This window comes from Cydia pomonella, chromosome 8 (assembly GCF_033807575.1).
Source record: "Cydia pomonella isolate Wapato2018A chromosome 8, ilCydPomo1, whole genome shotgun sequence".
Classification (NCBI taxonomy): Eukaryota; Metazoa; Arthropoda; class Insecta; order Lepidoptera; family Tortricidae; genus Cydia; species Cydia pomonella.
Genome location: NC_084710.1, coordinates 7,552,291 through 7,563,985, shown reverse-complemented (window position 1 = coordinate 7,563,985; position 11,695 = coordinate 7,552,291). Strand labels below are relative to the sequence as shown.

Sequence of the window (11,695 nt, the reverse complement as noted above, 5' to 3'; positions counted from 1 at the left end):
AAAGTTGTTGTAGGCAAGATTTTGTTTATCTACTTGCAACATTGAATACTCTCAATGTCAAACTTGTGTCATAGTTGTCATTGTCAAATAAAATTTGTGTTGTGCGTTTGTGTTGTGTATTCTCAGTTAATTTATCTACTGTTTACAATATTAAACTTATAAAAATATGGCTAATAAGTTAGTCATTTTGCCCTTTAATTGTATACCATTCAATTTCATCTAATGTTAATGCAGATTTCCAAAACTAACATTAATGTAATATGTTTTAGCGTTAAAATACTCCCTGGAGCCACGGTATGCGAGGACTGCACACTGGAAGGTGACATCACTATCGGCGGAGGTACTGTCATTCATCCAAGAGTCACCATTATCGCTGAAGGCGGCCCCATTATTATAGCCGAATACTGTATTATTGAAGAGTATACCACCATTATACACAAGTAAGATTTTTTTAGGTACTTTACTATAATTTCAATGGGTCGGGGACATTCATATTGACATGCAAGATGTATGCCAGTAACATCATATAGTGACATAAAAATACATAACAATTAACAATTTACAAATACAACAGCCAATACCTAGGTAAAAATATTAAAATTAAATTATGACTACTTATAAAATAAAACGACTAAAACTAAACCTACCTAGAAAAAATAAAGAAACCTAAAACAGACCCTGGCCTCTTGGCAGGGTGCCCATCACGCAGGCAGCATTCCCGCGCTGTATCGCGACGGCAAGCCTTTGCGCGAGAAAACTGCCTGCGCGAGGGTCTCCCGTTACCTCCCTCAATCGCTTTCCAAGCTCCCTGTGGAGCCCACGCGCACCCTTGCCCCACCGACCAAGTGTCTCGACACCAAAAGCTACGAATTCGTAGTTGGTGCCGAGACAGCTATATTTATTAGTTTTAAAACGCTCTCGGGCGTCAGCCGCCGCCCTGGCGTTTCTGCTGGTCGCTGGCAAGTAGGAAGCTGCCAGCGTATCGGCGCAAGTAGCGTCCCACACCAGCGCACGGCCCATCCTCCAGGGGATCAACGACATCCCGTCGGGGCGCTTACCATCGTCCCGCTCGATCTGGGGCTCCAGAGCTGCGGGGACGTTGGCGCTGACGAGCGCCCTTCTCAGGATGTCGTTGAGTGCCGCATGACGGGATAGGCGGCTGGCGCGAAGAGCAAGCAAGTCCGTGGTGCCCCAGACGATCTACGGTTGCCCCACAAGAAGCGCAGCTGTGGTCCACACATACATCAGTCCCCACTCTGAGACCGATGGCTATTCGAAGTGTCTCCGGATCAATAAATGTGCCTGTGTTTGGTGATGGGTATGCGTGTAGCCAGTGTCCAGACTCTGGTCGGGAAACCGCAAGGAGCCTTGCGCGGTCCTTACCCGAGGATGTATGGATCAGGGATTTTAGGACGACATCGGAGGCTATGTTGTCCCAAGCTCTTTGCCCCTTAGGTCTAGGTGGTAAATTTAAGTGCAGTCCAGCTATCCAGGCACTCTTGGCTTCCTCCAAGCACGCGATCTCGCAGTTTGTTGCCGGTAAGGCTTTAAGGATTTTACCTGCGAGATCAGACGTGCTATGGATTGAAGACAAGAATGCCGGCAGAGCAACACTCGATATTTTACGAGTTCCTAAACCGCCAAACCTAATAGGCAAAGATGCTTGGGTCCATGCCTGTTCATTAAATCGGACATTCAAAATCGATTCCAGTTGTGACTTGAGGAGGCTATCGATAGGTTGAACTAAACTAGCGAATTTCCAGATAGGGCAGCAACGGAGCAAGTAGGTAAATTTGGGAACCATCAAACAAAATTTTAAAATAAATAAAGCCGAATGGCTACTAATTTTAATTAAACGATCTGAATTCATGCGGAATTTAGATATAGATTTTGCCAAAACAGACGGAATAGCTTCATCGAAAATAGGTGAGCCGAGAAGGTGGAGATTGTCCTTTGATAAAACTTTAATGTTTGGGGCTAAACTTGAAAAACTTTGACGTATCTGGGGTGCTAAAGAGGGTTCTAAATTTTCGGAAATGTACAATTCACATTTGTCGAAGTTAAGTTTCAGGCCAATCTCACTAAATTTCTGTATAACGAGTGATAAGTCTGCCAGGACCGTTTGTGAGTCTCCGCCGATGGTGCCGTCGTCCAGGTACCAAACGTTCAGCTTGGACGAAAGACTGTGAATAGCTGAATTAATAGAAAGACTGAATATGGCGGGACCCAGAGGATCGCCCTGCTGGCAACCCACGGCGGAGTGAATTTCGTTACCCTTATGAACTAATTTGGACGGACTATGATAACATTGGAGTAAAAAGTTATAAATTTCTGGCACATGAATTTTGATTACATTTAGTAGGGTAGCTCTGTTAACAGAGTTGAACGCATTTTTGACATCTATTTTTAAGAGAACCTCACATGAGTCGGTTTGGACAAAGGTGCGTACGGCATGGACTGCGGCCTCGCAACCCCCGCGAGTGCCGAAACCAACCTGCACGGGCTCGAAGAGTTCTTGAAGCTTATCTCGTGTATGTTTCACGCACACCTTGGCAGCTAACCGCCGGAATGTGGATCCGACAGCAATTGGGCGCACGCCAGCATCCTTCTTTGAAAGGGCTATGAGATTCGCTCCATAAATTATGGCAGTCACATCTTGGCAGACATCGCCTAGAAGCATAAGATTAATGAGTTTGGTCAAGCTTTCGACTAGTTTCTCGCCAGCTACTCCAGTGCCGTGACTAGTAAGGTCTACAAGATGTTGGGCGGAGATGCCATCCAAGCCTGACGCCGACCCTTTTGGGAAGGACGCGAGAGCTGATGTGATGTCTTCAGTTGAGGCGTGCAGACAAGCTGAAGGATCTGAAGGAGTGTCGGCAAATATAGGGGTGGAAGGGCCTGGGGGGTGTTTAGCTTGTAACGCAGCTGCCGTTTCTGGGGTATCAGGTGCGAGTGAATCATTTGTGAAAAGGAGCCAGTAATGTATGTGTGTGATATTAAAGTTGTATTCAGTAGGGCTAAGATGGTCGGCTCTTTATCATTTGTCACCATGCATGTCAAGTTTTAACAAGTATGTAAGTGCGAAAGGGACGGGCATAGCGACAATATTACTGCTGAAAATATTAATTTTCTCTTGTATTGAAAAGTACTATGTTAATAATTGCTTCTCTCTTTCTCTGTATTTAACTCACTTTTAAGTAAGGTTTGGCTTTGTTTTTTCCAGTGCCACAATTATCTCTAAAAGCTATTAGTAGAAATCTGTAAGGAAATCATGGCTGCCCAATATAAGATCAATATGTTTTCATAGCTCCCCTTAAAACATCTTCTATTGTATTGTAATTCATGCAATTTTCCGCAACTCAACTACTGGCGCCTATTTTGCGTGACAAAGCTTAAAACACATCTTAATTCAAATTCCAGAAAAAGTGACAACCAAGAGGATCCACCAAAGCCTCTGTTTATTGGTGCCCACAATGCCTTTGAGGTTGGCTGCAAACTGGAGTCCTACTGTGGACATGTTGGAGAGAGCAATGTGTTTGAATGCAAGTCCTTTGTGGGAGTGGACGTTAAAGTTGGCAGTGGTTGTGTGATAGGTAAATATTAGGGGCAACCTTATTAAAATAATAGTCCTACAGTACGCTAGAGCATAGAGCAATAAGAGTTACATGAACCCTCTACCATAGAGTGCTCACTTCATAGCAGTACTGATAAATCCACTACTTAACACTAGATGTCTACTACAATTATTTTGAGATTTGAGCACTCTATGCTTACTTATTTCTCTATGCCGCCATCTAAAAGCCACTCATATAAATAAGTGCCCACAAAAACTGCTGGCTGCAAAGTGGTGGTACTGCGGACATGTTGGATTGAGCAATTGTTTGAATGCAAGTCCTTGGAGGAGTGGTCATTAAAGTTGGCAGTGGTTATGTCATAAGTAAAATGTGCCTGGTTTCTTGACAAAAGGCAAGCTTGTGGGAATCAAGTTTTATCTACTTATAAATAGATAGATGGTCTTGCTAGACACAGAGAAAACAAGTTAAGTTAAAAAGCTGCTAAAGGCTTTAACCAAAAACTTAAGCAGGCATTCAGTTGCAGATTGGTAGTAAACTTGATGGACCCAAATAACCTGACCAACTGTAATCATAGATTCTAATGCCTTATTATAAAGAACAAAAATGCTGTGTAGGTGAAAAACTATATATGGGTGGTGATTTGTAATTTAGCCCATTTTCATAGCCGTGTACAGTAAGGACACTAAGCACGAAGCACTTTCCCGCTGATGATGGTGGCAGTCAATGCCACTGGGCGAGTGGGACAGCAATATAATTACACGCGTGTGATTGAGATAGAAACTGACGGGTTTTCGTGCTTACTTTAAATTTGAAACAAAATTTCATTTATTGAAATAATATTTTTCTTTGTACAGGAGCAGCATGTCAACTGACTGCACCACAAACCTTAGCAGATAACACTGTGATCTGGGGTTCAGAGCACCATATCAGAGAAGCACTTGAAAAGCAGCCGTCTCAGCTATTACAACTAGACTTCCTAGGCAAAGTGATGCCTAACTACCATAGGCTTAGGAAACCTAACATTCACAAGCGGGCACCGTCTTCCAGGCAATCACAGGAGACTTCACCAAAACCATAATGTGTGGTAACTAGTTAATAGTTGTAACAGCATAACAGCAACACTTTGAAGTGGTCCTATATAAGACAAATTATGTTTAACAAATATTAAATAAGTTATATTTATAGGAAACTCTAAGCTATATTTAACGCTTAAAAGTATTTATAAATTACCAAAAATTTAATGGTCTTTTATGATAATACAGTAGTTCCCCAGACCTATGCCCTAATACTTATAAGCCTCGCGTTTATAGACGAGGTAAATAAAACTAATGATGAATGAATGCCGCTTTCCGCCTCCGTCGAGCAGAAAAATAGTATGCGCACCACGGACGTGTTTCCATAATCGCCTTCGGCTCGGTTAACAATTTTACACGCGGCACGCAATTTCCTACTTTTCTTCCCTTGGGACACAACTATTTCTACTCGTCGACTGTAATATATATACTTTTATGGGATCCCGACGCAACTAATATGTTCATATCGAAACGCTTTAGTCAACGATAATAAATTTGACTAATCATGTGCCTCCGCGGTCAAGAGGACGACGATAAAACGATAGCTCAAATTTATGATTTATTTTTGGGTGTATGGTTAATAGTACGGTCGCCAAATCTCAAAAGCCCTCTAGAAACACGATTTAATTGACTCGGCTCGGCCTTACCCACAACCGGTATCAATGTGTTCGGACAGTTCTCCTGATCACCGTACATGCGGTAGTAAAGCGGAAAAATGGTGGAGGGGATAGTAATGACGTCACAAAGATGGCGGCCGGACCTATTCTTTTTGGCGGTGTATCTCGAAAACCACTTAACCGATTTTAATCATCGAGGTGTCAAATAATAGCTTATATTATGGAGATTATTTCCTTTTCTACAAACATTTACGTGAAACCTATAGGAAAAAAAATAATCACAAAAAACAGTTTTTTTATAAAATTATTTTTTTTTATTTTGTAAAAATCTCCGTAAATATTAGCATTTCGCAAATTTTGTTTAATATAAAACATATTGCTTCATTATCAAGGAATATAATGAGCCTTAAAACATACAGATCGAGTAATAAACAATGAAGCTACACTCATTTATTTGCGCATGGGTAACGATAACTGGCTTTTACCGGTCGAAACTGTGGCGACTGTTACGATACGTATTGAATGGAATTTATAGAGTATCGGTTTTAATTACTGAAATTATAATGACAATTATAAAAACCAGACACAATAATGTTACCTTACTTCGACGTTTAGTCTCTTTTTTCGTCTTAATCATAGGTAGGTACATATTTCTTTTTACTTAAAAAATTTATACAGGGTGAACTTTTAACCACCAGTCATACTCTGCGCAGCGACTTTATGGGTCATACTGAACAACTTTTACTATTAGTAGTCCCCAAGCCGCTCCGAGGCCAGATTTAATTGACTCAGCTCGGCCTTATAGTACGGTCGCCAAATCTCAAAAGCCCTCTAGAAACACGATTTAATTGACTCGGCTCGGCCTTACCCACAACCGGTATCAATGTGTTCGGACAGTTCTCCTGATCACCGTACATGCGGTAGTAAAGCGGAAAAATGGTGGAGGGGATAGTAATGACGTCACAAAGATGGCGGCCGGACCTATTCTTTTTGGCGGTGTATCTCGAAAACCACTTAACCGATTGTATTCATCGAGGTGTCAACTAATAGCTTATATTATGGAGATTATTTCCTTTTTACAAACATTTACGTGAAACCTATAGTAAAATAATAATCACAAAAAACATTTTTTTTTATACATTTGGTTGGTAGGTTTGTCTTATGTTTTAAAGCAGTAAAATCTTTCAAGTCGAAACACAGTATAAATATACATTTTGTTGTCTAATCTAAAAGTATGATGTTCATTGTTTAAGACTGATTAGTGATTACTGAATTAAATAACATGCTATTTGTTATTTTTGTTTTATTTTTTAAATCAGGTATTAATTTATTCACTATGTATCACTATACAGGCAAAATGTGTATCATAGTTGGTCTGTAAGTACTTACTACTTGTGTCTAATATAGGTATAAGATGAAATTTTAACCACCAGCCATACTCTGCGCAGTGACTTTACAGGTCATACTGAACAACTTTTATTATGGGACCAATGCCGAATCACGCAAGAAAATTTGGATCTGGAATGACACCCACTGGCTGTGCCCTACCACACAAAGCATCTCGCTTTCATTCACAATGCCCATACCTCTCTTTTGGACGTAGTTTAAGGACGTACCCGGGTCCATGACGCATGCTCGCCACACCGCTGCTTAAAATAAGCTGACGCACCGTAAATTGAACTGCGTAAAAATCGCAAAAAATATTACACGGAGATCTTATGGCAGACACCGTACCGGTGACGTAAAAGACGCAACTGTTTTGCGAACAAAAAAGATTCGCGTGAAGCACGTCACTGCGATTCCGTACCGTCACCGTTTTTTAAACAGCGGTGTGGGGAGCATGCGTCAAAAACGGTACGCATACGACGCGTCACTGCGATTCCGTATCGTGACCGTTTTTTAAGCTGCGGTCTGGTCGCACCTTGTATTGTATTGTATTCGGACGATTTTTCCGCAACTCGACGACTTGCGCCTATTTTGCGTGATATGTTGGGGGTGGGCTAGTCCTGCCAGCCCAGCTCCTCGAGGAATCCTATCAAACCTTTGATGTTGAGTAGGACCTCGGGGAGGTCTCTCGGAGATCCGAGATGTTTAGCCCTGTATGGAGTCACTCCGCTGCATTCCAGCACCACGTGAGAGGCTGTTTCTTCTGTCTCCATGCAACCTCGGCACAGGGGACTGTCTGTGACACCTGTTGTGAAAAGATGTTTGTTAAATAGTCCATGACCTGTTATGACACTGGTTACCATACTCAGTCGGACCTTCCCTAGTTGCAGGAGCGCCCTTGTGAGTTTTCCGTTGATGCCAGGCATGGCTTCTTTTGCCTGTCTGCATCCAGTCTGGTTCAGCCAGTGTTCTGTGTGTAGTTTCCCTGTACGTGCCAGCAGCATTGAGCGTACCTTGCTAAATGGTATCGGAAGAATCGGTTCCGGACCAATCGCCCCCGCATTCGATCCTTGCCTGGCAAGCTCGTCCGCAGCATCGTTACCTCGGGATCCACTGTGTCCCTTGATCCATTGTAGGGTGATCTTGTTATTATGACATACCTCCATTAGTCGTTCGTGGCATTCGTGTATAAGTTTGGATGTAACTATATGGCTATTTAGAGCCATTAAGACTGCTCTACTGTCGGAGAGTATGCGGATGGAGGATCCTACTACCTTCCTTGCAGTGATGGCAGCCGCCGCGTTTATGATGCCCATGCACTCAGCTTGGAATACCGAGTTATGGGCTCCTAGCGGAGTGGTGATCGACATGTTCAGGTCTTCTGAGAAGGTTCCAGAGCCCGATCCGCTGTCTGTTTTGGACCCATCAGTGAAGATTCTCAGCTCCCGGGGATTGAGTCCTTCATGATTGTCGTCCTCATATAACTGTATTTTGTACCTTTTATCGAAGATAGCTTGTTTGTGAATCCGGTCCGTGCCTGACCTAAGCACTGGAAATTAGTCATACACCTTTTCCAGGCATTTTGTGTGAAGAGTTCCTGTGATGTTAGACCATATCTTGAGGGTTCGCAACCTTACCGCTGAGAGACTGGCCTCTTGCTGTATGTGTAGGTGCAGCGGTGGAAGGTTTAGCATGACCTCCATGGCTGCAGTCGGGGAAGACCTCGTGCAGCCAGTGGTGGCCGCGCATGCGAGCCTTTGAAGTCTTTGTAGTTTGTCTCGTACGTTGCCTAGGTTTGTTCTTGGCCACCAAACCAGAGCACCGTAACAGAGTAAGGGGCGGATTATCGTCTTATAGAGCCAGAGGGTAATTTTCGGGTTGAGTCCCCACCTCTTACCAATCATCCTTCTGCACTGCCAGAAGACAACTCCCGCCTTGTCTATCCGTTTGTTGATGTGGTTGTTCCAATTGAGTTTATTGTCGAGAGTTAGTCCTAAGTACTTAACTTCATCGGACAGCTGTAGCTCAGTTTGGAAAAGTGTTGGTCTGGTAAAGTTGGTCGCACCTTTATATGGGACAGTCCAAATTTTTTTCGCGATTTCGGAATTGGTCCCATAGTAAAAGTTGTTAAGTATGACCTATAAAGTCGCTGCGCAGAGTATGACTGGTGGTTAAAAGTTCACCCTGTATAAAATGTTTAAGTAAAAAGAAATATGTACCTACCTATGATTAAGACGAAAAAAGAGACTAAACGTCGAAGTAAGGTAACATTATTGTGTCTGGTTTTATAATTTTAATTATAATTTCAGTAATTAAAACCGATACTCTATAAATTCCATTCAATACGTATCGTAACAGTCCCCACAGTTTCGACCGGTAAAAGCCAGTTATCGTTACCCATGCGCAAATAAATGAGTGTAGCTTCATTGTTTATTACTCGATCTGTATGTTTTAAGGCTCATTATATTCCTTGATAATGAAGCAATATGTTTTATATTAAACAAAATTTGCGAAATGCTAATATTTACGGAGATTTTTACAAAATAAAAAATAATAATTTTATAAAAAAACTGTTTTTTGTGATTATTTTTTTTCCTATAGGTTTCACGTAAATGTTTGTAGAAAAGGAAATAATCTCCATAATATAAGCTATTATTTGACACCTCGATGATTAAAATCGGTTAAGTGGTTTTCGAGATACACCGCCAAAAAGAATAGGTCCGGCCGCCATCTTTGTGACGTCATTACTATCCCCTCCACCATTTTTCCGCTTTACTACCGCATGTACGGTGATCAGGAGAACTGTCCGAACACATTGATACCGGTTGTGGGTCAGGCCGAGCTGAGTCAATTAAATCTGGCCTCTGAGCGGCTTGGCGACCGTACTATAAAGTAATTTGACGTTTAAGACGATAGTTCCACACTTTGGCATTGCAAACTCTGTGCAGAGCAGAGTTGGGCAAAAATTAACTTGAATAAGAATAAGAAGCCGTATCGCAAACGCCTGGAAGAGCTTCTGGCCCTTGAAGACGCTAATGAAGGGCAACCTTCCAGTATTTAAAGCGCAAACTTATCGACATGTGTGCACCCACGATGCCTAGCCAAGATGCCAATCGTTTGCGCATATTAGTGCAATAGAGTGACAGATTGCGTTTCAATGTCGAAGCGTAAACGATTGGCATGTTGGCTACGCACCCAGGATGCCTAGCCAAGTGCCAGTCGTTTTCGCATATTAGTGCGATAGAGAGAGAGAGAAACAGCGTTTCGTGGCCGCCGCAAACAAAACAATTATGGTTTCTAAAACTATGCGACAGTCAATTTATAAGATTTTATTACATAAAAGTATATAGGTATTAATTTGGCAAGAGACTATTATAATTACCTCTACGGTAGAGGTCTCTCTCTACCTATATGGTACCCAGACTACATTTTTATTCGTGGAATATTATTTAGAGTAAAAAATCATGACAATATTTATTTGATTAAAAGTAAGTTATTCTCATTCAATTTTTTCTCATATGAATTATTCCCGATCAAAATTATTTGAATAATTTTGACGGGAATAAAATCAAGATGAATTTATTTTGATTTTATTCTCACGAATTCTTATTCAAATAATGATTTTATTCTTGAGTGGCCAACTCTGGTGCAGAGTAGCTCCTTCATTCTCGATAGATCCAACCATTGATCCGACAGTTCACTCTCACTGTGTGAGGCAACGTTGCATTCGGAAAAAATCCGGACACGCAAATATTTGGACGGCCACGTTGAAATACTCAAGTAAATACCCGGATAAAGACCGGGCAGCACATATACATAGGTGCCCAAGCTGTTCAAAAAAGGCGACGGAAATTCAAACAAATGTCAATCGAATACCATACAGTGTACCTACATAAACGGCATTCTACAGTACCCTTACCACGAGTCACTGACAGTGTCAATAATTACATATTCACTAGCGTGTATGTAACTTTCTTTTTATGCATCTCCGTACTGGTTAGAGCGAGCAAGATGTATAGAAAGTTGCGTAGACGTTACTGAACATGTCAGTTTTGACACTATCAGTGCTTCATGGTAAGGCTGTTTCTATTTGTGAATTCTTAAAAGGCGCCAAGGCTCATAAACCGTTTAAATTTCTAAACCATTATAATGTACTTGGCGCAAAACCTTTTAATTTCGGTTTCGCTCGAAAAACCGTTATTTTTTAACCGGTTTTTATGAGAACAGTTATTGTCAAATTAACCGGTTTAGAGCAATAAAAAACCGGTTTCTTATGTCGGTGTCTATGTTTACGTGGCATACCAACAGGCAGGCCGTTTCGTCGCTCATCGAATTAACCGTTTTTTTTTGTTCTTAAAAGTTCGGAGGAAAACCGTAATAGACCGGTATTTTATAAACCGGTTCCGAGCCTTGAAAGACGCATTGTAAACGACTGAAACCAGCGCCGTCATCAGAGGGCCTACCGCGAACACCAAAGTTCGTAAATTGCGGGCATCCGTCTTTTTGCGTTTGCGATATGACTTCTTTATACCAATTAAGGCGTATTCAGAGTGTCAGAGAAAGATGCCCGCAATTTGTGAACGTTCGTGTTAACCCAGCCTTCGGTTTCATACAAGACACTTGGAATGTATTCCGTCTTTGTTTTATGCTGTATCTTGGATTTAATGGAATACTCCCCAACTTCAAAATCAGGAAGTAGGTAGATATAATCTGTCAGTGTCACAAACGTGACGTTTCTGATTGTCATATCCATAACAAATCCAGATCAAATTTACACCCTGTTAATACAACCAGAATATGTCTCCCGAAAGTCTGATTGAAGTAAGTGGAATAGTATTTTATGCAACAGTTGTATAAGAAGGGTCAAAAAAGGCGAGTGGCGTGAGTTACAATGTGAGCCGGAGCCGAAGGCGTAGGCGAACATTGTAAAGGAATACGCCACGAGCATTTTTTGACCTACTTATACAACGTTGCATACAATATTTTTCCTACGAGTCAACAAAAATAAATCTTAATTTAGGTAAACAAAGCAAAAGTATATAGC

At 41.6% G+C, this 11,695-nt stretch overlaps 1 protein-coding gene across 1 annotated transcript; it reads left to right on the top strand.

Annotated features, from left to right (window-relative positions):
• The first annotated feature begins 55 nt into the window (after nt 1-55).
• Nucleotides 56-4,816, top strand: LOC133520461 (dynactin subunit 6). Its single transcript, XM_061854893.1, has 4 exons — nt 56-177; nt 270-440; nt 3,421-3,593; nt 4,430-4,816. The coding sequence occupies exons 1-4, from the start codon at nt 167-169 to the stop codon at nt 4,651-4,653; spliced, it is 579 nt and encodes a 192-aa protein (XP_061710877.1). The 5' UTR covers nt 56-166; the 3' UTR covers nt 4,654-4,816.
• Nucleotides 4,817-11,695: the final 6,879 nt, after the last annotated feature.